We start from the raw sequence: 27,625 nt of genomic DNA on the forward strand, positions 1-27,625 counted from the left end.
TGAGCTTGGTGGGGAGGAGCAGGAACTGGACTTTGCAGGAGATGGAAAAGGTTTCTGTCCTGAACCTGGCCAAGTAGCTTTAGGAGCTTCCTGCAGTGCTCTGCCAGGGATATGGGATCAACCATCTGAGTAGTTATGCTGTCACTAAGGGGACAGAAATCTCACAGAGGAGAACATGGAATAGTAAACTCTTTAAAAAACAGAGTGGGAAAGCGTTTCAAAGACTGATCTGTTCCACCTATTCTTTCAAGAGAAAATAACTAGTTTAGTGATTTTTTATTTTTTTTTATTTTTAATGAATAGTCTGTAAACTGTTTGCTGAGCTGTACTCCCTGCCTGTCTGTTTCTAAAGTTTCTTACCAGCTTAGAAGGGTAATTCACCTTTCTCATTTGTTCCCCATAAAAACTAGGTTTTTACCCTCCTGGCCAAGATTTGCTCTTTACTTCCTTGATCTTAATCAGAAATATTATAGACAGGCAACAAACAGATGGAAAAAATAAGTCTGTGAAAACACAGAAGTGTACTACATTGAAATATTGCATTCTTGCACTTTAAGTATTGCCAATGGCCTTGCCAGACATATCTGAATAAAGGCAGCGAGCTTTGGAGAAAGCAACATGAATTCTTGAATTGTAGACTTTACTTGACATTGCTGTGCCACTTTGAGTAACAGTTCCCTGGCTCTCAGTGTTCATATATCTAAAAAGAAGATAGCAATGTGTACCTGTTCCTACAGGCAGCAGATACATCTATCTGTCCAAGTATGTGGATATCACCGTGAGTAATGTCTCAACACACATTTACAAGGTATTTAAAATATGTCAATGTCTTTTAATGCTGTTTATGACATTTTCAAGTTCAATAATTTCTCTGCCTTTGAAATGTTCTCTCCTCCACGCTGGCCCAACAATTAAATTTTGTAAAAAATAAGCTTTTGTAAAGTCTACAATCAATAGCAAAATATATACATAATAATAATAATAATAAAATTCAAGGAAAAACAAATTAACAAGTGCTATTACTGTAGGGATCCCGGTTCTGTTAATGCACTGACATTGCCTGGAAACTGGAAACTTGTGAACAGTCTTGCAATTTCACTGTCAAAGCTGAGAAGTAAGAAGAGACAAAAGAGTGCACAAAGCAACTAGCATGTGAGGATTTTAAATAATAACATGCAGACTTTTCAAATGCTCTTTCTCAACAATAAGTGTGAAATCTTTTTGTTTAATTGCTTGTTTTTTCAATAGTGACCCAGCAGGATTGTAAGTTCTAGAAAGGGACAGTACACATGAAAGTGTAAGCAGGTTTGCAGTTAACCACCGTACACATGCATGTATTTTAAAGTCAGCCCTCTTTTCTGCTCTTCTCTTGGCACAAAAAAATCACTAAAATACATTTTCTCCCCTACTTAATGGAAGTAGGATTCCACTGACTCATCTGCTTCAAGTTAAACATATGTATATACATGCATTGGCAGGATTGGGAACTAACCATCCTAAGACTATATTGCATGTAAAGCTTGAATTCTAACAAAAAAGTTTCGGTAGCTTTGGTTCAAACTGAGAAACAGATATCTGTATTCCTATCCGTTTGCCCTTGAAACAGATTTTATTCAGTCTGTTAGCTCTCACCTGAAACTTGGTGAGACTCTCCGCTGATATTTTCCCTTCCTTTGTCTGCATCCGTTTTCCTTTTTTTCTCTCCAAGGCATGTACAATTTTGTCACTAGGCAAACGGCTTCGAAACTCACAAAATTTTGGCCAAAATTTGAACAGCAGAGCAAAAACTGTCATCTGTGCAGGAAAAGAGAAAGTCAACCTCAACTGTGCTAGGAAGTCAGAGTTTCCTGTAAAATAAAATGTAGTTTACCATGAGAATGAAATAACTATTTCTTTTTGAATACACAGCCTTGTTCCTCCTACGTACTATGTCCTGACATTTCAACCCAGCTTTGCTCGGCACATGCTTTTCATCAGTGTGTTTATTACTGGTGAGAAATCTTCCTAAAACACAGTTAAAAGGCACTTTCTTTTTTTATATTTCCCTAAACAATTGTTTGCATTAAGGAAAACATCTATCATTTTTTTACAAGTATTCTTGATAAAATATACACCAGTAGAATTTCTTTTGCACCACTGTACTGCTCAAGTATTTCAAATATTCAGTTCATTAGGGAGAGAGGTTTTTTCCTCCTTAAGAGAAAGGAAATACTTTTTTTGCCTCTGGAAAGACTCTTAAACCACATTACAGATCTATGAGCAAATCTTGGATAATTTTTAAATGATATAATCTCTCACAGGGTCTTTTTTGAACTAGAATAAGAAAAACAATTTTTACAGAGCAAACAGAGGGGCTCGGCGAATTCTGTTGCTGTGCGTATGAAGGCTCAGTTTTCATTTTATTTAGATCTTTAAGTCTCATTCAGAAAGCTGGCTTCCAAGCAGTCAAACAAGTTCAGCATTTCACAGCTTCTAGCTCAAAGTACCTGAAAGTGACATTTGAGTCGCCATCATATTTGAGTCACAACTTTTTGGCCAACTTCTTCCCTTGGTTTTATGCCTTCTTTCTGCCACTTTTTTTTTTTTTTTTTTTAAACAGACTGAAATGAGTCTTATTTCTCTGAGGATTTTATCTACCCTTTTCTCTGACAAACCATAGTTCAATCAAAATATTTTGTGAACTTACACTTGAGTTTTAAATGTGTTGCTGAAAATGTTATAGGAAGAAGAGCTTTCTTGTTTTTAGAAGATACGTCGTAGAAGTTAGTAGCAAGGAATAAGAAAATAAGAAGTCTGCACTAAGGCTTCGTAAATTGCTGCTCAGTCTGATTAGTACACAGATTAGAGACAGAAAATTGTCTGCAGACTTTCAGTAATAAAGGAAAATATTCAGTAAGTTAAGCTTTGTGCTTTACTCACATCTGCATTTTTTTCATATTTCCCTGAACAAATACTCTAAATTGCTTCTCTGGTATTAACTAAATGATAAAGAACGAGTGACTCAAAAAATGAACAAAGTTCATTCATACTGACAGAGTGCCTACACAGACCTGGACACCACCTTTCTAGGATCAGCTAGGTGACACAAATTGTCCAGCTTGTGTAGCAGCAAATAACTGAATCCTGTCTGTCGTATTCACCAGACAGTCTTCACTGAAGATGATGACTCTAGTGTTCTACTTCATGCCCAGGCTTATATACAGAGTCAAAATTGTCACAGAAGCAATGAAGACTGTCCTTTAAATCAGCCACACAAACTCTAGCCGTATCTGTTACAGAGATTCTCCCAGCTTCTTACCTGCGCCTCTCTAAAAATGTAAGGTCCTAGTTCTTTCCTGTGCTCCAAAATCTTCTGTGCTTGTTCGGTTGGGATGTCAATCTGCAAAGCTGGGGGTACGGTGGAATTGATAAAGCGATCAATAATAGTTGTGATCTTATTCTGGACTGTGGCATCATCACAGTGAGAATGGCACAAATCCTGAAAGACGAAAAACAGTACTTTCAGTCAAAATAGAAAGATGCAAGACCCTTTGCAGGGGCCCACTGATCAAAGAGTAGCAGTCATACAAAAATAATTATACAGACAGATTCCTTCTGTGTGTAGGATGAAATTCTTATAGCAAATGTGCATGGTCACAGCCATAGTTAAAACATGAGTGAGACTTCTGGTTTGCAAATGCAGATATACAGCAGTCACTGATGTTAGGTGATAGTCTCTGACTGCACGTTCTGATGGCCAGTGTATTTTTTATCCTGCCCTCAATCTGAATATATTACAGGCAAATAGGAGACATTGCTGAAAAAAAAAATCACACCTACAGTTGTGAAATGCACTGATTTTCATAATGAGCTTGCTATGAATAGATTGCAATAGAGACTGAAAAAAAAAAGACACACAAGCACTCTACAAACTCCAAAAACACAGAGGAATTATTTAGAGGGGTACAAGATATTACAACCAGGAATGTTGGCACAATAAGGACAATTTCAGCTACAAGTACAGTCAAAATTCATTGAAATCTTCTCATTTCCCCATTCTTTAAGGTTTTCTAGTTTCCCAAAACATCAAGGTCTGAAATAATTCATGGCAGGATAGACAGAATACAAAACACACCTGAACTTACAAAGGTGAGATCTCAAAGGGGCAATGGGATTTTCTACCATTTTAATACGGTCCTATAGTTCTGGTGAAGGCAAATTTAACTGTTTTCACACTCTGATGATGCTACCACTGGACTTTGACAGGAGAGAAAAGTCATTCAGCTTCCTTGAAACCCTTTCAAACTCATACTTTCCATCTATCAAGACGTTTCTGTAACAATAGATTATTTCATGTATCTAGTAAGGGCACAATGAGCACTCTGGAGAATGTTCAGGAAGAGAGATTTCTAAATGAAGAATATGCATTTAGTTTTGGTAGAGAAGGCTGGCTATTTACTTTGTGCAGAAATTAAAAACAGGGCTTTTAACCAGAAATGTGGCATGTGGAAGAGCTGGTTTGTTTTATTATGGATACTTCTTAGTTTTGTGAAGGAAAAAAGAATGATAACAGCTACAACAAAGAAAATACAGCAATACAAGAACATATTCAGTGTATCCTAAGAATATATTATGGCTTTCTTTGCTCATCTAGCATAGAAGAAAAAGCAGAGCGCAGTAGTAAGTGGGAAGAAAATCAAGCCATAAGATATGACGAGGAATGAGACACGAACATACAGGAACAGATGGAAATGATCCACAGAGTTATATTTCATCACATTTGTTTTCCAAAAAAAAAAAAAAATTATTTTTTGTTTGTTCCAAGATGTGCCGCCAGCCCGAATGGGTTACAAAGAGCAATGCAGGCTGCGGCTCTCCAAGGGAGTTCTATCTAAACTGATGGCATGATAGGGCTCAGACAACACAGGCATGCACTATGCAGAGCACTGCCCACATCTTTGGCAATATTCCTCCAGTTCAGCCTGACCCACAACACTCCTACTACTCCAGCCCTTTGTTTCTATAAAGAGCATCAACTGCCAACCGTGACAAATCGCATGCATGTAGAAATATGGTTAGATTGTTGATAAGAAGACAAATAAAATTAACAAAAAAGAAGGAGAGGGGGGAGGATATAAAACAATGAAGGCTTTCTTCAGAAAGCAGATTCACAAAAAAAAACAGTTTAAACTACATTCCACATTTGCTGCAAGTTTGTGTTCTCCGCGGTACAGGAATGAAGAGAAACAAATCTGAAAAAACATCAGATATTCTGAGAAGAATTCATGCCATCTACCTTCAGGTGCCTTAATGTCAAGCTCCTAGTCTAAGCTAGTCTCCTGGTAACCAAGAGATAGCAGCACCTCCAGAGAGCATTTCAGCCTACAGTTCCTCATACTGAAGTCAGAGCCTCTGTGAGGACAGGACAATTGCCCTCTGGAAGCAGAGAAGCTGTGGCTTCTAAAAGAGACTCCAAATTCAAACGCCAGAACCAACCAGCAAAAATGCAGCCATGTGCCTGCAGCAGGATTCCCAAGTGCTACTGCAGCATCACCTGTGTTTACCTCCAAGTTTCTGAGCATGTTAGCTAAACTCATGCTCCCCAAGAGAGGCTCTGCAATATCCCAAAGGCAAAATAAAAGAGGAACAAGGGAAAGATACACTGTGCTCTTGAATTCAGTCCAGGGTGCTACTGAGAGGCTGCTGTGTGATTTAAAGTTTCGCTCCAGAAGATTCTGATGGTGTGTTGCCTCACACTGCCACAATTGCACAACGAAGCATGTATAAATATGGGAGAGAGGAAATCACTGCTGACCTTAGCCACCTCCTCAGCTGCAGTCAGATGCAACTGCACCGTGTGGAGTGCAAGGCAGCTGACGTCTGCATTTTACATTCAAGTTTTTGGGGTAGATACTATCTTTACAGTTGTACATTTGCTTGCATTTAAAATTTCTCTCTGGTTGTTAAGGAACTACCAAACTCAGCAATAATCTCTCTGTTTAACAATATTCAGCTATAAAGACAGAGTGAACATTTTAATGCTTTCAAATTTTCTGGTTCTCAGAAGATGTATACCAAAATCAGGGCACTAGCTGGTTAATAGTATCCCTTAGGGGTTCAAGAGAATGTTAGAGTTTGAACAAGTAAAAGAAATACAGGCAAAATATATTCAAGTCATTAAAAAGCAATTACTCTGAAGGAACAAAACCAGTTGAACAGTGAATGAGGTTTTCCTATGAACAAGAAAATACTTAAGAGATATTCTTGTTACAGTTTTCCTAATTTGCAGTAACAGATGACATTTGCTTACAAACTGAATGGTAGTACCCTTGTGCTGCTTTACTGCCATACCTTATACTTCTGTACCTCTTGCCAGAAGAGCACTCCATTCTCCAGTAAGTCTCCTTTCAGTGACACAAAGCACTGAAACTGATTTGCTGTCACTGGATCCAACAGTGCTTTGCGGAAAGCAATTATTTCACTGGATGAAGAAACCCTCTTGTTGTCCACATGCTGTCAAAAGAAGAAATAAATGCACCAAATAAACTTTGTTTCAAAAAGCAATAACAAAGGCATTAGTTAGCTTAAACTGCCTGATTCTTATCTTTGCACTGACCCTAACTTTCAGTAGTTTATGAGTTTATGACATGGATACAATAGAATTTGGCAAGGTTTCATTTCTTTCTTTTCATTTCTTTTCTTTTTTCCAGTTTGGTTTGGGCAACATTTTTTGGAAAACGTGATGGGAGAGGAAATGACTGACAATGATTTAGACCATATGACTACATACTATAAAGTATGGAAACAGCTATTGTTATTGATTATGGCAACAGGCTACTTTTCTAGAGAACAGTTTGAGTTTTGTGCAAACAAACAAAGAAAAAGGAACAGACAAACCGCATAGCTAGAAGTTGTTAAATGCTTCTGACAGGGATCTCACTAACAAAATGAGTTCTGAAAAGTGTTGCCATGATCACCAACAGAAGCTGGAGAGTCTGCTCTCTGTGGAATAAAGCTACCAATAGTAAAATAGAATTTAAAGTCATCGAGACATTTTGAAAATCTTGCTGCTGCAAAGCAGAGAGCAAGTAGGCAGGCAGGAAAGGTTGGAGAAAGAAAGATGGCTTACGCAGGGACATTTTGTTTGAAATGATGTTCAGGCTGGCCTGCCTTCCTGAACAAACAGTTCTAGTGCTGTCACTGAGGAGCAAGCCAAACAGTCACCCTCTGTTATCAGATGGATGAATGAAAGCTATCGTCTAACAGTGGGACAAAACTCTTAAAACCCCCTGGAGGGATGGAGTGCTGTTCAGTGGTCTGGATGGGACAGAAACATTTTTAGTCACAAACAGCCCTGGAAATCTAACCTGATTCTAAGCTGAAAGTCATTCTACAGTTTTACTTAAAGTCAAGGGTTATGCTCCATGTCTTGCTACAGAGGCGCCGGGGATGGGCACCTACCCCTGCAGGAGGATGTGTGATGATTGCCCAAAGAGTCCCTTGGTTAAAATAAAGTCAGCTCAGTTAGTAAGACAGCATCTTCTCAGATGTCTTCCACACCTCCACACATGCGCCATCCAGTGTGACCAGGATAAGACAGCTTTTGGGAAAAATCATTTTTGGGGCATGTTCATAAAAGGAAGAATGTAATGCTGCTCCCAATTCTACGCTAGTGTACAAGTGCTGCTTAGTTTTGGGTCAGCAACCTTAAAGCAGAATACAGAAAATAACTATCTTCCTGACAAACGGACAAAAAGAAAGTTTAGTTAACAGAACCCACATGCACTCTGGATCTGTTCTGAGCTAAGGGTTTGCATGGATAATTGGTGACCGGGTCTCCAGTTTGATTTCAACACACAATAAAAGTTCAACTGAATAAATGTACGTAACTTGTATGTTGGCAATCACCAAGAGTTCTCTGCTCTTCAAGAGAAAACACTGGCAAACATCTGATGAAATGTATTATTACAAAGGTTTAAGATGTTTAAAATTGATATTATCTCAGTGCTGTAAGATTAAAATACAATTCTAAATGAAACAGATACTGTGAGATATGATTAAACCTGCCCACTCCACTGCATACTTCACATTCCCTTTTGTGTCTGCACGTAATCCACTCGCAATAATAAATAAACTACCAGATGCTGGAACGAACAGCTTGTCCCAATAAGTCCACTGCATGCAAAATACAGATAAATGTGAATTAAAGGTACAATACCAGTTTAACGAGGGTTAAGAGTAGTCTACAGTGCAGAACAAGGGACATTTTTTTTTCAAGTATGACCTCTCCAGACAGAAAGGGAGAGAAATTTACCATGAACATCCAGCAGGGAGCTAAATTCATCACTAATGTGAGTAATTACCCTACTGTAGCCAATACAATCATGTGCAAGGTCCAAACAGAAAAGACAGTGAAACTGCAGACACAAGAGACATATAAACTTCACTTGCCTTCCATGTCCTAGTTGTTTTCTGTTTCTGTCTTAGGATATCTTCAGTTTTGTCCCTTACCTGTGGTTGAACAAAAGACTGTCATTTCATTTTTAAAATCTTCTTGTTTGATGATCAGCCCTCTAATGATTGAGACTGCAATGGAAGAATAGTTGAAACATCTTCATTTGGTTCTTGATGCGTGAAACTTATTGTGGACCCAAAACAAGACATCATCCTCTGTTAAGCTATAAATAAGCACATGTTCATTAAGACTGAGACACTAAGAAGTCAAGAGGCAATGGCAGTTAAATTGTGCTCTTCCACTGGTTTATCTTAGCCATAATGTACTGAGGAACCACCCACACTGTATTTTGGGTTCTAATATTAGGGTATTTCTTAAATGAAATGTTTTTGCTCTTTTGGACAGATATCAAAAATAGAGACTTGATCCTGCAGCTTCTTTGCAGCAAAAAATTCACCTCAAATCAAGGGCAGATTTCCTGAATAAGGGTTACATAGCATGCCCACAGTGTTTGGTCACTGTGAAATATGAAGCCAAGTGGAGAATGTCATCTGGTTTCATTTCTTTTAAAATACATTCTTCAAAGGACCTTTTCATCCTCTGAATTTGCAGTAAGAAAGAGAAAAGAGCAGTTAGACATAAATGGAGTTAGGGAGAGACTAAAAGCAGATTAAAACTATGTATTTCCTGAAAACTGTTTATTAGAGTTTAATTCAGTGTTTTCCAAACTGCGAGGGCTACTCTCGCTGCCAGTACAGTGCAGCAGGTGCAAGAGGCATGAGCGAGCTTCCAGAACTGGAAGCAGCTTAGCCTTATCCCATGGTCTTATGCCAAGGCTCATCAGGGAAGCAGAATTCAAATAAAAAGGGCAGAAGATTAGGAAATTTTGCTTTAATATAATCATTATTGAAAGTACCATTTGTCTTATGAGAACCTCTACTTTCCGATTGCTTAGTGCTCTGGATCAATTAAAAGGATCCAGTACAGTTCTGACAACACGTCTAATAAACCTCTTGATATGAAGATGATCATGGGTTTTATGAATCAATACAGTGTGCATATGTGTCCACATGGTGGAACTGGCAAGTTTCCTTCTGCCCTGACATTGACTTGTCAGAGCTTTTGTGGCAGTGCAGAGAAAACAATTCTTTTTGCAACTGTCACCTGCAGGATGATATTCCTGCACAGATCCCAGCCATAAAAGCCAGATGTTAGCTCTGGCCATTCCCCAGTCTTTCTAATGAGCCAGTAGGAGTGAAAGGTTCCTTATTTGTTGTTTTCTGGCAACTTTTTAAAGTAACCAATGGGAAGTAAGACCTGTGGTGGTTAACCTCCTTGACTCAGCGCATTTCACAAGATCTGGAGTAATTTCTACAGGCACTAGAACTCCAGATGGGAAAATACAGACAGTGTATGAGAGAGCGCACACAGCATGGGAAGCCCACTCATTTGTTTGTGTTCTTGTCCTCTTGGTTAAATCCTTTACAAAGCAGCATTTCTTCTATGTGCAAGTTGTCTATGTGGAAGTGTGGGCCGAATGGCTTATGGAGAGAGCAACACTGCAGCAAAGATGAGCATTCTCCCCCAGCAGTCAAGCTGGTGCAGAGCCAACATCAGCTTCTTCAGGTTTAGGATCTAACTGCTGTGAACCAGCCTCAGTCTTCAGAGGAACCACCCTCACAATTAGCAAGTGAAACGCTTCAACCTGTACATGTTAGGTGCATTTTTCAATGTGATGTGAATGTGCATTACAGCCTGCTTTTCCTCTGAATCTTTTAATCCCAATGATAAATTATGAGCCAAATAAAAAAACAATGCATGCATGTGTTGCTGTTGTTAAAAAATTACCTTTGCTTGTCCTTCTGCCCCTTGTTGTTCATCTGCCAGGAACAATGGCAGCCATTGTTCTTCTAATCTCTTCTGGACCCAGTGCTGAATTTCAAGCAGAACCGCTGGAGGAAGCTGATCATGGAGGATTTGTCCCCATCCTCCACCTGAATGCATTAGCTAAGCAATCCAAATACAATAACATATGACATAAACTTTTGTGTATACCAAAAGTCCTTTGTCTCTCTACATCCTTGATTTAGCAAAGCATGAGCTTAACTGTAAGCAAAGCATGCTTACCCAAGGCTCACATGTACTTTTCATAAAAGGGAGCAGATTATATTTGTCCCTACCTATAATAGAATACAGACTCTGGAAAAAAGTACCCCAGCTTGACCATAACTATCAAGATATTTCAGAGTACCACAGCTCAGACTTGCCATCTGTGACTTTACTGACATACCAAAATAGAAAGCTGGAACAAGCCACTCTCTCTGAAAGCCATTTTAACACTTTCTTTTGAGCTGTGCTGTGTGTGCCTTGTCTGTGGCCTCAAATGGGGATTTAAAGAGAGATGTTCTATGAGGATCTGGGAGGAGAAACCTGAGCAGGAAGCAAGGAACCTCCATAAGCAGAATAGAACCAGATTAGTGCTATTCCAAAAATAAAAAGTACGAGCCAAAAATGAAGATAATATTTGAGGAGATAGCTTGGGGAAAAGCAAAAGTAATGCTGATTACATACTCTATTCTCAGTCCCACCAATTAGTGTTCTTAATGAACAGTTGTGTAACTGTTACCTGTTCTTGTTGCTCTCTGGTAGCTGGGCTGTTGGGTCCAAAGAAGTATTTTTTGTTCAGGTACTTGTTTTTAATTTCCTTGGATTTTTCCTCCCTTTTTTCTTTATCCCTGTGGAGCATCCTTCTGAACTGTTCAATATCTAACCAGCACATGAGATCCATTCTACAAACAAATTTAAACAGAATGTTTATTTCAATATAGAGTTAATTTCATCAGCATTCTAGAGAGTTATTAGTTTAACCACAAACCACCAGAGTGCTAAGTCCTAAATACCAGGTTACATTGGACTGAAATTTCATGTCAGTTTTTCTTTGGTTATATCATCTGGTGAGACCATAGCACATGCTGAACAGACAGACCAAAACACATCTTGGGGATCTCACTTGGAGTCCCTCTGAAGTACCACAGAAAGGAGCAAACTCCTCAGTTTGATGCTGCTAAATCCAACAGGGACTGTGAACCAGAGACACAGAGCAGAACTCACGAAGTGAAGGCAAAAAGAAACATACGAATATTTGAATCAGTACTGCAGGCTGTGAGCCACCAGGAGATGAGCTGACATCCCCATTCTGCCTCTTCATAGCACTTTGTGACAGAGGAGCAGGAATGACAGCTAGGAATGGCTACTCAGGAATCATTTCCCTTCCTACACCATGTGAGTGCTGGAGCTCGTGAGTTAGTCCATAAATCAAGCAGACAAAAACAATTTATGGTAAATTTTAGTTCTAGGGCATTTTGTGGGCTGTCTTTTCATAAATTACTAGCTTTACTCCTTATTTAATAATTTATAGGTGACAATCTCCACATGCAATTCTTGGTCTTTCTATTGTTCATAATCACGAGTGTATACTATTTATTTGAGTTTGTTTTAATGGAACATGTATTGGTTTTATTCTTTAAACTAGAGGACAGGATAACTGGCATATCAACAATTTCAGGTTAATTCATATGAACTGCTTTCTGACAGTATCTTCTATCCAAAGTTTTGTGAGCATTTCAATGAGGACATTCATTATATTTGCAGCAGGAAATATGAAACATTAAATTCAGACAAATCTGTTTCACTTTTCCATTTGTTTATTAACTGGCTTTTTTGAAGCATTAATCTTTGAGTAAAACTCTCAGAAGAATCCAAATCATTTAAGAACAGATATCTCCTTTTCAGAAGTCCAGGCCTAGGTTCTATCAAGATTGATATTCTTTCATCTGTTAGTTTGTCAAAAGGGAGATAAGTTCACCCAAAGGCAAGTGATCCAAGTTGCTGTGGTTTATGAAATTATTGCTTGTCATCTATCCATCCCAACTGACCAAATATATCCATCTCACTAAAAAAAAAAAAAAAACCCAAAATATATCCTCTTGAAGTGTATTAGCTTAAACTGCTTACAATGATGGCTTATCTAAGCATTCTCTACTTTATACTTCCAACAGATCAGGAGCATGTGCATAGTCAGTTGCTCTGGTAAAACTACCAAATAATAGCCCATGAAGCCAAAGTAAGACAAATTAGCCTGCAATTGCATGAATGTTTCCTGCATGTTTAATGGAATATTAATTAAAGGAGTTTGATTTTGTTTCTTAACAGAATTAGTGCTCAGGCACTGAGTAACCAATCTGTTCTTGCCAAAACTTCACTTACAATTGAGCCACGACAGACTTAAGTTAGTAAGTCTAGAGCTATCTCTGAAACACTGCTTTCTGAGACTTTTTCACATTTTTCTTCATTAGGAATTTCTACAAAAGACAATTTGTACATAAACTAAATATTTCCCTGGCTCTATCATTTTACAATTGTTAATGATTAATAGAGAGACAGGAAGTCCCAGAGGTGATTCAGCATGTACATCAAGGACTTCATTGTAGCAATCACTGGTGATTGCTACTATCTCCCCACTTAGAGAGGAAGTCTATACTCATCATCTCCAAAATGGAGTTTGCACATCTCAGAGGTATGTGAGACAATCAACTGGTAGGGAGAAATGAAAAATCAGAACAACAGTAGTAAGTGCATGAAAAGACAAATATGTATATATTATGCATACTCAACTTTTTTTTACTGCTAGTAGTGCACAATCAAAAATGTCTGGAGGCTGCTGATCTAGACAACTAACTTAGAAAAAGAGTGGCACCATGCTTAATTGAACCTATGGACACCTATGCTATGAAAATTTCTATCTGAGCTTGTTACCTTGCTGCAGACAGTGAAGAAAAATAATTATATTTGTGAGTTATTAATTTTAGATGTTCCCTTCAGTATTAGAAAAATTGTCTCCAAAAGAGGAATTTCTCTCTCTGACTACAGAAGGAACCTATGATGATGCACAAAAGTGGTGAGATTGTCTCTTGTCCAGAGGAGTCCTGTGTTAGATGAACATCTCTGTGCACTGCTGAAAAGGTGGCCAATATCCAATTTAAAATCATGGTAGTACTTATTTATAAGTAATAGACAATATGCAAAGCATATGCAATCAGCTAGTGGGAATTGAAAATTAAGGGACTTGCTAGCAGTTAGGGAGTACATTTGACTTTTCCTAAAACAGGGTAGAAATTAAAGAGGTTTGGGGGAAAACAAACAAACAAACAAACAAAAAGAAAGAAGCAGACTCACACATACTTCTGGATAGAACTTCTGTTCAGAAATAAGTGTGCTATTTTTCAAAAGCTTTCCATAAACTGTATCTAATAGCGGCTGGTGCTTAATTCTGTTTGGATCAGTGCAAAACTGCAGTTGCTTTCACACTATGAGAATGACATGGTCACATTCTACTTGTATATATTTGTAACATTCTGCCTTATTTTGTAAATGTACTGAATTGAATCTGTACAAAAATGATTACTTTTTACTCATTATTGGTTAATTGCTGTGCTCAGGATTTTGCCAGAGCATAAACTGAAAGTAAAACCAGACTGCAAATGTGCTATGATAGAAGAATTTTTACCTCCAAAAAAGTTAAGACAATTCACTTTCAGACAATGTGCATGTGTATTGCATAAATATGCAAATATTAAAAAAAAAAGAAGATTAAAATGAGTATTTAGATAGTCAAGATCCTCAACAAAGATTTCTTCTGAACTTATAAACAAGTAAATTAGTTATATAATGAAGAAACATACCCAGCAGAATGCTCATTAAGAAAAACCCAAAACTGTTCTAACTTCTGTTTGTTGTGGATCAGGTCATACAAATTGGAACCTGTCAGTTTTTTGGAAGCTTGATGCAAGTGCTGAGCTTCTTTGAGAACATCAGGGAAGGATGGCAGATCAGTGTCAGCAACAGTACTCTGAGGGAAGAAATTATTTCACTTACATAACTACTTTTTCATCTGTATTTTCCCAGTCTAATAATCCTGCATTAGATAACTTCTATCTAACAGCTTTGTGATCACTAAGAAAATAAATTGAATTAAAGCTCCAGCTCTTAATCAGCTTTATTTTTATGTTTGCTTTAAACATATTAATGTGTGCAAGTTCCATAATCAAATAAACTAATACATATCTGTAATTTACTTGAAATCAACATATTCAAGCTCAAGGACCCAAAATACACTCCACTATTGGAGACTGTCACATTGAGTCCAATCGTATGATAGTGTGATGTTGATGTATCTAACAGAAGAACTGAATCTGTAACTAACACAGTAGTTATCAGTCATTTCCCAGCACATGGATGGCAAAAATCAGACTACTTGCTTCTCCAAACTGGCATGTAGGCACTCTTTCATTGCTGATACTTCAAGTGTTAACCCTCTGTGATAGAAAATGAGTTTGTTTTTATTAGTAGGTACTTGTCTTACCTCATTCTTCTTGGAAACGCTTTCTTGATGCAAAGCCTGGAGTTTTCTAAAGTACACAGAGTCCAGCTGTCGAGTTTCTTCCACCAACTCCACCTAATAAAAATAATATCTTATGTCATCCCTACAGTACACATTATAGAAAGATGGAGAACTGGACAGGCAACTTGCCAGTGACAGTGGATAGAAAAGAATGTTTGCCAATAATGAGACAAATGTTTAGGAGACCCTAAAAGTCCCATCCTTGTGACAAACAATAGATCTGGTGGAACAAAATTTTCAGATCTATGCAGATTTCTACATAACACTACAAAATAACCAAATTGTATCTTTAAGATAAGAACTTCAAATTAAAAAACATGCTGAATTGCACTGTATAAAGCAAGCCAGACTTACCTGACTGCCTTTACCAGCAAACTGCATTTCAAAGTGTCACTGAGAAGCAGAAAGACAGACTTTAAAACAATCACTCTCAGTGGTAAATGACAAAAAAGAGAGTCTCACATGGTTCCAGAAGTGGAAATTAGAGACAGAGAAGAAACACCTTATGATAATATCTAAACAATTAAGGTGAAAGCTTTCAGAGTCTCAGTCCCTTCATTTTGATAATGGCTAGTGCTTTAAAAGAATAAACTGTGCATGATTGGAACACATTAAGTGTTGGCATTTTTCAAATTAACTAGAAGCATTATATGTGTAACTACAGCAGTTCTCCATGTTATGTGCAAACAACCAGTAACAGTGTAAAGAATAGTTTGGTGACCCTCTAAACCACTCAAGTGCAATTTTAGGATACTTAGTATAATTTAGACAATGAGTTAAATTGATCAGCATTCCCATCACAAAGATTAAAGAACTGTGGTCTTATTATACAAGAATTTATGTGTGAGAGAGATAAAAGGTTTTAGATTATTATTCATTACACTTTTATCTAAATGTGCATACCACACTATTCACAGTATTACCAGAATACCTTCAGGCTCAATGTAACTCTATTCCACTGTTCTACAGTGCTTTTGGATATTCTTTTCCTTAAAAGAAAGGTAGTATGAAAGCAAATAGGAAAATAATTCAGAACATTTTTCACAAACTTTAAGCAGAGAACAGATAGAGGCAGCATGAGAGTCAATAATAAAAAAGAACTCTCCTTTTTTCCTGTTTTTGTTTGTTGTTGTTTTTTTTTTTTTTAAATAAAAACGTAAATACATACTAACCATGTTCCAAATAAACAATTTTGAACTCACCTAATTCTTGATAAGATATCTTGTTTCATTATGGGCCAAATATATCCCGCTGTATGGGAGAACAAAGGAGGAGAGTAGAGCCAGGAACTGAACAAAATACAAAGCAGACCTTTTCTTTGTGTTCAGGAGTGTGCCTAATGCATCAGCCTGCGCCTAGTACAAAGAGACTCTAGTGCCTCCTAGAACAGGTCGTTTTATGTCTGTGTACAGTAACTCTTCACAAATGCATATATTGTGCACTCAGAAGGATTTGGTTCTATTTTTTCGTGCTCTGCTTAAGATGTTTGTGTTATTAGGGTATTTACTAAGAAGTCTGCACATAACTGAACACTTGCAAAGCAGAACGTCACCTAGATCAAAAGGGAAAGAGATTCTCCCCTAGTTAACTCAAGAACACCTGACATATGCATTACAGTAACATAAAGTAAGAGTTTATTTTCAATTACCACTTTGGAGACATTTTTCCATCACTAGAAGTAATGAAAATGCTGTATTCAGTGTTCTCAAAAGCAGAGTCCTTTCTGTACACAAGTGGTGTATCCTAATACTCTGCTAAGCCAGTGCCTTGTCTCAGTGAGGAATTGGCACTAGGTACTAGACAACTAGTAATGCTAATACATACATATACTATACATTTATGAAAGATGTACAGTTTAATGATAATCTGATGGAAAGTAAACTAAATTTCAAATTAATGAAAGCACCAATTGATTACATAGCATTCTGCAGGTCATTAACAATTTTAGATGAAATACATTCAAACAATTTTATGTTTCTTAGGGGAATTAAATTATCACAGGACGAGATAAAATGGTCTTTTTCTGAATTAATTAGAAGGTAGAAAATAAAAAATAAATAAATAGATAGCTTTCATAATGGGGTGTGGTTCATATACAGTCTCATAGGGATCTGTGCTGAGATTTATTTTTTTAAATGTATTCAGAAATTATCTGGTAAAGGAGGTGAGTGAGAAGACAACAAAATTTGCAAAATAATATCACAGAACAGAAAACGAAATTGACTGTGAAGACCGACAGGATTTCAGCATATTTAGCATCTGAGTGATAAAGAGAGGCTGAATTCAATGACAATAAACATTAAGTCATTCAAATTAGCTTCAAATTAGGGCTTTACATTAGCTGCTGTTACTTAGTAAGGAGATCTTGGAATCATTACAGATGGCTATTAGCTTACATTTTGCACAAGCACTCAGAGTTCACTAGGAGTCAAAAGGCAATTAGAATGATAGAAACACTTAGGAAAGGAACAAAGAGCAAAACAGAAAACATCATTCTGTCACTGGATACTCCTTAGTGCATCAAGATCTTAAGCATTACTTGTATCTCATGAAAAGAATATAAAATAACCGATATATATGGAATATATTAGCATAAGAAAAGTATGAAACAACTTCTGTAAAGGAGGATGTTGAATAGTCACAGATTGTTGAGTTTCACCAAGGTGTAATTGAAGTGGGATATGACAGAGACATGTAAAAGCATTAACAGCACTGAGAATATGACAAGATAACAGTTGTTCACTTTTCCTTAGGACTTACAGAACTAGGGAATCAGGTGAAATTACTGGGGGGTGTAGGTGGGAGGCAGGGAAGAGTGAAAACAGACCAAAATAAGCATTTTTTTCTTCTATTGCACAATTAAACCTATTGCTACAGCAAAGCTGAAGATTTATGGACCCAAGACACATTTATGTGAAGTCATGGGGCAAAAGACTCATCAAAGACAATTAAACACAAAAAAGGTAGACAAGACTTCTGCTTTATGTACCTCCTAGATGGCTAAGTGCTGAAGCTGACCATACTGCTGTATGGTTTTTTTTTGTTCTTACATGCTATTCTTAAATATTAGTATTGGCCATCACCTAAGTGGATCTAGAAGGCTTTTCTCAAATTTGTATTTAGGTATTTATCTCTGCTCTACTATTTGTCCATACGTGCAAGAATGACAGTAGTTATAAAAATAAATACACTGTACTATAAAATTATTTTTTATCAACAACAGTATCAAAGAAATGTAACACTTCCAGAGTGCAAAGAAAAATTTTGACATAGCAAAAGGCATTCCTTCCCACTCCACAGAGTGGGGGGTCCATGAAGCCTGCACTATCCTTTTGAAGGGGAAGTCTGCTCTTCACAGGAAACACAGCCTACTCTATGTGGAAGGGAGTGGGTGATTGAAGCATCTCGTAATGCTTCACTCTTCCTGACTGTAAATGCAACAGATTAGTATGTGGGACTGAGAAAGGGCTGTTTATGAAGAGTTGTAATTTTCTTCCATGATGTAAGAATTTTTCACAGTGCCATACAAGTCAGTTACCTTTCCATAAGTGTACTTGTCTGCTTCCACCATCTTCATCCATGGTTCTAGCAGAAGAAGGAGGATATGTTCTTCTGCTATGTCAAAAAGATCCTCAAAAGCTGGGTCCATTTTCTGATAAATCATGTTTTTCTTACTCTGATGAAGGCCGATGTCCATACTGGCAGATGGGGCAATGTATGTTGCATAAAGGAACTACAATGAAACAGAAGAAATCTGTTTCTTAGACATCTTCTATTCCAATGGTCACAGTCTTAATGCATCTGTGTCCCCTACTGGTCTACTGTATATTCTAAATGTGTACCTCATTATACTCATCCTATATTATATTTTACCTCTGCTATTATTTTGTCCAAAATTCAGTTATTGCCATAACTGGCCTTCCTGTCATTTTCACTCAAACCTGTTTAAATGATTAGATCACAAAACAATTTTTAATGTAATTTTGGAGACACTTGACTGATTCTTAGCTAGATTCAGATATCCACAATAATTACAGCAACTGCTTATCTTCATGAAGTAGAAAGTTTTTTTCACTAGAATACTAGAGTGCATTGAGTTCTTTTGCAAAATATGTGCTCGGCCACTTCATGAAACAGAATTTCTTCTTCTGTTTTTACTAGGAATAGATGGGAAATTGTAATTTTAGGGTTTAAATTAATGAAAAAAGTGATAAGATTTCATTATGTGCTGAGTTCCTCTTGCACATTTCTTTGACGTTCCTATGACTCCTTTGTGATACAGGATCTGTATCAGGAGATACCAATGCTGAACTAGTGCCTAAATAGTTACCAAAGTAAGGATTATAACAGGTGCTTTTAAAACAGGTATTTTTATGAAATTAGAATTTGCCATTCAATATGTAAAAGCGGAAAAAAGCTAAACCTGGAAAACATTTCCTTTTCCCTAACTACACCTTCTTGAAGCACAGAGACATTTTTTTCTCCCAAAGGCTTCTTCTTTCAATAGACAGCTAAATCACATTCTTCTTTCCTTTTAAATGTTTCATAAATTGCTTTGAAAGACAGATAAAAACATTTTCTTGCAGTAATACCTTGAAATAATACATTTCTAAAGCATCATGTCTCTGACTTTAGATAGGAGACCAAATAGAAACAGATACTTCCATAATAAAATTCATACAGATATTTTTTTCTCTTCTTCACATTGTCAAAGTCTAATGAATTTTTAAACATCTGGTTGGTGGATCAGATGAGTAGCATAAGCCAGAATTACACTGAAGAGTCCATTCTCAGTATTTGTTATCACACAACTTCGACAATGAAGAATCCAGGAAATTATGTTTGCTTATGCTTCTAAATCCAACTATAACTACTAGTAAAAAGTAAAAAGGAGAAAATACTACATGTAGTCTGTTTTCAAGCTGAAATAAAGCACTGTTGTGTTTAGATTTTAAGCACAGTGACTGGATATTTGAGTATATTAAATAATTACTTTTCTTTTTACATAAACTTTTGATTTATTAGACTCCTTCATTCAAACAAAAACAGTATCATCGAACTACACCTCCATCATTTTGTACCTTAACAACTTGAAACATACCCTCTAGGCTCTCATGGTACCACGCCATTGAGGAATACAGAGATAAAATGGCTGACATACTCCAATTAGAACTTGTTATAATACTATCTATTCGCTGTCTCTGCAGGATTCCACCCTCTTTCTGTGTAGATATAAACACTAAAAACAAAGTTATTATGGACCACTTCATCAGTGCAAAAGAGGCTTGCAGGTGTAAGGTAAAGCCAAAGAACTAAGACATTGCCAAGTATAGTATTAGCTGAACAATAAGACCACATTTTTTCTAGCTTATGCCCTTCTCAGCAAATCTCAAAATTAATTGAAATGTAACAGATGCAATATGAATTAGATTCATAGTGATTTCAAACCTTGAAGTCATTTTGAAGAACCTTAAAACTAAAAAGTTTCTGTTACATCATGTCCTAGTCTGTTCTAAAACATTTAACACATAAAACAGACAAATTAAAAAGAAACAGTCCAATGATATAAAAATGTGGTATCTTTAGAAATAGACTTTTTAAAGAAAGTCATTGGGGCTTCACTGCTCCACCTGTCATGACTTCATTGGTCCACACAAGGGACTTGTAAATTTGTGAAAGGAGCTGAAATAGGTCCTTAACACTTTAGCACACGTTTAACCTCGTTCTAAAAATGGTTAGTCATTCTTAGTAAAGTATCACAGATTAAAAAAAAAAAAAAAAAAAAAAAAAACAGCTTAATGGATGGAGCTCTTATTTCCCACATGATTTTGTATGAAATGGCTTAACTTAAATATATTTACTATTATTCTTTAGAAATGACCAAAAACATATCAGCCTAAAGGGTAAGAAATTCTCCAAGGCCACAAAGAGGATAAGGGACCTGGAGCACCTCCCTTATGAGGAAAGACTGAGTGCCCTGGGGCTGTTCAGCCTGGAGAGAGGAAGGCTGAGACAGGATCCCAGCAATGCTTATAAATATCTAAAACGCCAGAGTCAAGTGGATGAGGCCAGACTCTTTTTGGTGGTGCCCAGCAACAGGACAAGGGGCAGCGTATCAAATGTACAAAATGTGCAAAAACACAGCAAGTTCCATACAAACATGAGAAATACATTGAAAGTGACAGAGCATTGGAACAGGCTGCCCAAAGAGGCTGTGGAGTCTCCTCTGGAGATATCCAAAACCAATGTGGATACTTTCCTGCACAACCTATTCTAGGGAACCTGCTGTAGCAGAGTTGGACTGGATGATCTCCAGAAGTCCTTTCCAACTCTTACCATTCTGTGATTCTACGATTCTGTAAAGAGGCTTTGAGCAAAAGGAATTGATAATCTGCTCACATAAACACTGTTGTAATATTTTGCCATATTAGGGACTGCTTTTGCTGCCTGTTCTACCTCTAGCCCTGCTTAATTTCATATGCAAAACTAGAGCATAATAGAGAGAGATTTTTTTTCCATAAACAATTGTTAAGGGTGATATTACATGTAAAGCAGAAATTAAGAGCTGTAGATCTTCTCTGAACTCAAAGAACCAGATCCCCAGGTAGCCAGAACAGCTTCTTCACTTTTCAAAGATGCAGATTTCATTCTCTGATGATTTGGTGTGATGACATCTATTTGTCTTCGTGTAGGAATCCAGTGCTATGCGATTTGACCCAGCAAGTGAAAACATAGCATCACAAAGTGACTAAGTGACTGCATGCACTTGCAGATGAGGCTAGAATCAAGAAGAATCTTTCACCTTATGCCCCTTGCTGATGTTTCAGGCCCATCTGTGGATCTGCACTGATTTCAATGCAAGGACTATAGGGAGAACAGCTGCTAAGCTTTTTAGACATGTCAGAAAGGTAAAAAATTCTGTGTTCAGAGCCTTCAACACAATGAGAATAACAAGACAAAAGAGGGGGGGAAAAGCACTGTATCCTTTTAAAATTAATATTCATAGTCTTTTTTGATTCTTACATCATGGAATTTTTTTTTGTTTTCTCAGCCACTGTGCAACAGTGATGTTGGCCAATGTTCTAAAAGAATCAACAGAAAAAAAGAATTATATGAACTTAAAGATTATAAATTTCATAGAAAAATCTTAGACATGTGAAATCAAACACACATTATGCTTCATTTACTCTATGTTTTGTTTCTTCTGTAAAACAAAAAGAATTTTCCTACTTGCCAGCTATACATTTTCCTACGAGTGTTTTAGAAGAAGCAATGGATCTAACCCAAAACCCTGATCTGGAAATTCGACCCAAGTTTGCATCTCAACATGACTCATGATGGCACAAATCTGAAGATATGAAATGCTTAGGAAATTCAAATTAAGATTTTGGCACCATTTATTAATTTCCAAATTATGGAATGTTCAGGCTTTGGGTTTTGGTGTGAATTCACTCCAGATGAGAAGGCTTTGGTAGGCAATCTCAAAATGACTAGAGTAAAGCAAGAAATACAAAAAAGATTTAAAGTCCAAGTGCTTCATATTTCTGCCCAAAGGTGTGGATATTTCTCTGATCTAAATGAGGGGCCAGTGCAGCTGTTTGACAGAATCACATGAAGGGAAATATACAATGCACTGACTGGTATTAAATGGAATGGATAAACTGCCTGAACCCCCGTCATCACTTCCCACCAACATAAATCTGTTTCTGACACTAAAACTTCACAGTAATGAAAACTCCCTTTACCTAAGTTCATTCTAGTGCTAAAATATTGTATTTCCCATAACAATATTAAAGTTTCTATCTCTAAGTTGCTTTTTTGCTGTTGTTTTTTTTTGTTTGTTTCGTTTTGTTTTGTTTTTTGGTCAAAAACTACAACATCTGTTTCTTTATTGTTTTTCTTTCCCAATTTATTTTACACTCCTATGTGTATTTTTCATAGTGAATAACCACATACTTTCCTAGATGATTACCGGTACCCATCATTCATCTTATGCATCACATTTCATCCTCACTGTAGCTTTTTTTTCCCCCTGAATGAATGAATATACACCCTGGAATGTGTTTCCTTACTCTATCATAAAGCTGAGATAAAAATACCTAACAAATGTAACAATGAGTAGCAGACACATAGTAATACAGGTTTGCTCTTGTTTCTAACAGGAAGCAGGCAGAACACATACAGAAAACTCTGCATGGCTCTCTCTGTAATAAATAGTAAAATATATATGATGATGTGTTCGTAGAATTTGATTCACATTCTCTTAGGAGTATTTGGAATGACTATCTTATTGTGCCAAAGGTGAGCACAGAATTTGGGAAAGCATCTTTTCCATAAGCAGACCCTGTAGATTGGATGCAGCTTGACTCTTAATAGTGCTCCAATGAAAACAAGAATAATTTTTGTGCAGCCTTAAAAGGCAAGCTTGAGAATGATACCAAATGTTGCAGCACATGTGTTGATTTGTTATGTTACATTTCAGCTGTTAGTTATGCTAATGGAACAGTTTCGCATATTTCGTTTTGATGTATTTACTTTAATGGTTATGTGCATGTAGTTCTCTGCAATTGCCTAGTAACACAGATTGCACGATGTTCTGCTGTCACCACCAGGCCAGCACTGGAAATAAGATAAGAAAAAGAAAAAAGACCTGGGCCTTAGTTTTCAGCCATGCAACCTTTGCAAACTGAGTAGAAGCAAGTGCAAAATTAAGACTAATTAAAAACGGAATTAAAAAACATTATAAGCCATAACCTAAGATTTTGCCTACAAAAAAAAAAAGGGGGGGGGGGGTTGGGGGGAAGGGAAATCAAGATTGAGTCTAGATACAGTAGGTAAAAATATGCTTAAAAGAAGAGGAAGAGGAAGAAGAACTGGAAGATATTTCTCATGCTTTTAGCAGAGTGATGCACCTAGCATCATTTGGGGCAGCATAACTTTTCCTAATGGGAAATAGAATTCATCCAATCACCCACATCCTGACATTTCCCAGAGGAACATTCCCTATCAGGTTTCCCAAAAGGTCATCTAGTTAAGCATGCAGCAAGCAGATACTCAGTTTTGAAGAGATATAAAAACAGGGACAATATGACTGTGCTGTCCAATGTGCTTGCCCACCTTCTTTGGTAACAGTTCTGGAGAAGGACTCTAGGAAAGGCAGAGAGTTTACATTCCTGTTGTGAATGAGGTCCCTTGCCATAGGCTTGGGCCATCTGGATGGTCTGCCTTAGGGACACCATTGGTTGCACTTAGTTTCAAGGTAGAGTGGGAAAAAATAAACAAGGTAGCACTTCAGGTTGTCAAGTTTGTCACAGGAAAGAGGGAGTACAAGCCTCAGCCTAGAGTTCCATACTAACACTAATTCAAGTGAAAATTCAGACAAATATACAAATTTCTGTCATTTCCACCAGGGAAACTTTGAAATAGGAAGAGAAGACAAATTCAAGATGCTCAATAACATAAGCCATACAACGAGATTAGTCTCCACTGCTCCCTACAGATATTTATTCCAATGACATCTGAAGTAGTTCTGCTCTATGACAGCATATACTCAAATATGCAGATAGAATGTACTCCTACACAAGGTTTACAGAGGAAAAACAGACTGAAGTTTCACAAAATGATGTTAAAATTTGCTTAGAATCCTTCTAAAAATATGACACTGCTGCAGACTCGTTCTCTGGCAGTATCAGACTATTCTGCAATCAGTGAGAGCTATCAGCACCTACGGCCCACAGTGACTTGGTTTATTTTTACTTTTCCATGACTTAAAGTGCATATTCAATTAAAATTCTATTTATAGGGAACATCCTTTCCACTGCAAAGTAAATAAGTGTGTGGGTGTGGAATAAAACTACGTAAAGAGTATAATTATGTCCTGACAGCCAGAAAAGATGAAACAAGAGTGACAGTTTGAAGGTCCATTTTCATGACTTAAGGTCATTATATGAAGTCTGGTCTATGAGACTTGCAATTCTAACCCACACAGGAGATGGAAAGAAGGTAAAGCACAATTAGATGATTCATAAAAAATGTTATCACAGATGTTAACACTAAGCAGGCAGTTTCCAAATACAACGCAGAGTAGCAAAGGGGAGATTAGGTAAACTGAGTAGAATAGATAAAACTGGGAACAGACAACAGAGCCTAGAAATCCAACTATGCATGTTTAACATTTAAATCAAGTAACCCTGTGGAAGTAAGCCAGTGAGCCTCTTTTACTGTCTACAACCCAGATATACTTTGGTGTGAGTTGTCAAGATTTGGAAACATTTCTATTTTCTATCTTTTCCAATCTTTACACTGAACAAGTGTATTTGTGAAGGAAAAACACATTATTTACAACTTACTTGAGCTTGTCTGCATATTTTAAAGGGATGAAGAGTTTCTTGGTAGAAAAGCTGATGATAAGCCTGTAGGTCAGACCAAAAGTACGCACTGTTCTTCCACAACTAGGGAAGAAAAAAGCTGCATGTTACTGCTACTCAAATATCAGATCTTTATAAAAAGGTTGAGTTTCCAATGCAAGTAATTATTTAACTCATAATAAATCAAGCTCAATTTAAGATGGATTTAATCTTCTGTTGCTTGTTGGCAAAAGGACAATATATTTAATGGCATCATCACTATGATACTATGTCTTTTATTGTATCCTTTATGCATTTATTTATGCCATTAAAATTGTTAACATTGTAGTTAACATTTGAAGAGTAACCACATTTCAGTGGCATAAAGCCAGCACTTAAGAAGAAATGCTGATAATGGACATGCAGAATTTGTGCCATGGCTAAATAGCATTTTGTAGCAATAACCAAAACAATTAAATGTTGTGTACTTGACATATGTTACTGCAACAATCATTGCATTTTAATTATATGAATTTCTGAGGCACAGAATCTTGGCCCTAGTTCACAAATTCAAACAAATGTCAAGCTATCTTTCAGCAAAAGGAGTCTAGATATTTCCTGAAGTCCACTCCTTTAATTATGCGCTTATGGGGTTTGAATCAGAAAAATACCCTAAAACCCCCACCCCCATCACTGAACAATAATTAATCTGTGGCAGAGAACCACTCCACAGACTGTAGCCCCCCATACCTGGCATATGAATGAAATAGGTTCCACAGTTGTAGATCTTCAGGAAATAATTTTCAAATGAGTCTGCCACCTGCAAATGCTAATGTGGGTGGGTGCCTATCTCCCATGAAAAATAAGTTATTTTTATCTAGATTTCTACCTATGCACGTTCAATATTTTTAGCTTAAGGTACACAGCTGAGGAAACGTCGGCTCTTCCTTTCTGGTAGCCAAAAGCATTTCTGGCTACCGCTGCTGGATTCTGGGTCATGACAGTGATGAAACAGATGTCCATCTTAGCAGTATTCAAGTCACCCCTAAACATTCAATGTTTCTCAAAAGCCACTAAGCACCAACCCAAATCGATAAACTGTTCTAACCAATTGTTCTAACCAGACCTCAATTTCAATTTACATCCAGCAACAGATGATGACTGCTGACTGCAGGCAAGAAATAGTGTTGTGTTTCTCAGAAATTCAAGAAGCTTCATGGAAGTAGAAGAACGTCTTTAAAACATTGAAGATTTTGGACATTACTAACTCAACAAGCAAGGAAGCAGATTATCATGACTAATAGCTCAGTGGATTTTCCATCTTAATAAAAAATGTTTTTGTGGGTTAAGACCTCATTTTTTCTGCCAAGTTAAAGGCTAGTTTTTAAAAATGATTAGTCTTTTTTTTTTATCCCTGATGGTACATTCAGATTTCCAATAGGTTTGAGACAGTTAGGATCTGACAGCTTGGTTAAGACCTGTCATTAGTTTGAATATACACATGAACAGTTTACTGTTGTTGAGGGATTGTAGTCTCACAAGTAATAATTCATCCAGTCATCAATCTTTCGTTCTCTTTTTTTTTTTTTTCAGTCTGGCTGCCCTCTATAACTTGGCATTCAGTCAATTGCAGACGAAATTATCACAGGGTAGGAAAATACTCGTACCTTATTCCCTGACTTCTCACAGAAGTGTGTGAAGTAGTAACCTGCTCTGTTCTCCAGATAAAGAGACTGCAGCATGTTTTCCATTCTTGATCCCCTTAAGATAACACTGCCAGCAGCACTTTTCCCCTGGACAAAAACGTACATAGTTATACAACAAGAAATAACAGACTTTCATTATTTTAAATGTCAGTACATTGCACTGAAGGGCTGTGCAGTGTTCAATTAGTATCTGCATCCCAAGAAATCAGACTCCATTTTCTATTACATATGCAATATATCATAGCTCTCCATATATTTTTTCCCCCAAATATTTATGTCTCGTGGAATAAATATGATTACTTAAGGTGTGCTGAGTAACGAAATGATCATAGTATCCTTTAGAAAGTTCCCTGAAACAGGAAAAGAAACGAGGCCATAATTCTCTTGTGACCTATTTAGCACCGAATTCAAGGAATTCCAGTAGTACTATGCCATAACACTTAGGTGTCAAAAGCCATCTCAGTTCAGGCAATTGTGTTTTGTACTAGTAGAAGTTGACAAGTGATATTTCAGATCCAGCCTATGATGGAATGAAAGATACATCTGCTGGAGTTATGCCACTGACTTCATGAACAAAACCATCAGTATGTTAGGGGACAGGAAATCCATGCCCTTTACTGCAGATAACTGCAAGAGCATATGAGGAAGAATGCATCCATTTTTCCAAGGCTCACAGAGA

General features: G+C 37.0%; 1 protein-coding gene across 5 annotated transcripts in view; it reads right to left on the bottom strand.

The window, feature by feature from the left end:
- Nucleotides 1–27,625, bottom strand: part of RGS22 (regulator of G protein signaling 22) — a 67,842-nt gene that overhangs the window by 12,443 nt on the left and 27,774 nt on the right. For 4 of the 5 annotated variants that reach the window (XM_031591062.2, XM_031591061.2, XM_090137840.1 and 1 more), the window contains 11 exons: nucleotides 26,908–27,033; nucleotides 25,244–25,345; nucleotides 18,433–18,627; nucleotides 14,856–14,948; nucleotides 14,176–14,342; nucleotides 11,061–11,223; nucleotides 10,283–10,441; nucleotides 8,431–8,490; nucleotides 6,331–6,492; nucleotides 3,299–3,478; nucleotides 1,633–1,794 (listed from right to left, as the gene is read on the bottom strand). In XM_031591062.2, coding sequence (XP_031446922.2) covers nucleotides 1,633–1,794; nucleotides 3,299–3,478; nucleotides 6,331–6,492; nucleotides 8,431–8,490; nucleotides 10,283–10,441; nucleotides 11,061–11,223; nucleotides 14,176–14,342; nucleotides 14,856–14,948; nucleotides 18,433–18,627; nucleotides 25,244–25,345; nucleotides 26,908–27,033 — 1,569 coding nt within the window. The remainder of the gene's footprint in view (nucleotides 1–1,632; nucleotides 1,795–3,298; nucleotides 3,479–6,330; nucleotides 6,493–8,430; nucleotides 8,491–10,282; nucleotides 10,442–11,060; nucleotides 11,224–14,175; nucleotides 14,343–14,855; nucleotides 14,949–18,432; nucleotides 18,628–25,243; nucleotides 25,346–26,907; nucleotides 27,034–27,625) is intronic. The other variant, XM_090137838.1, reaches the window with a different exon arrangement.

The sequence above is a fragment of the Phasianus colchicus genome, chromosome 3 (genome assembly GCF_987193195.1).
Source record: "Phasianus colchicus chromosome 3, bPhaCol1.hap1.1, whole genome shotgun sequence".
Taxonomy (NCBI): domain Eukaryota; kingdom Metazoa; phylum Chordata; class Aves; order Galliformes; family Phasianidae; genus Phasianus; species Phasianus colchicus.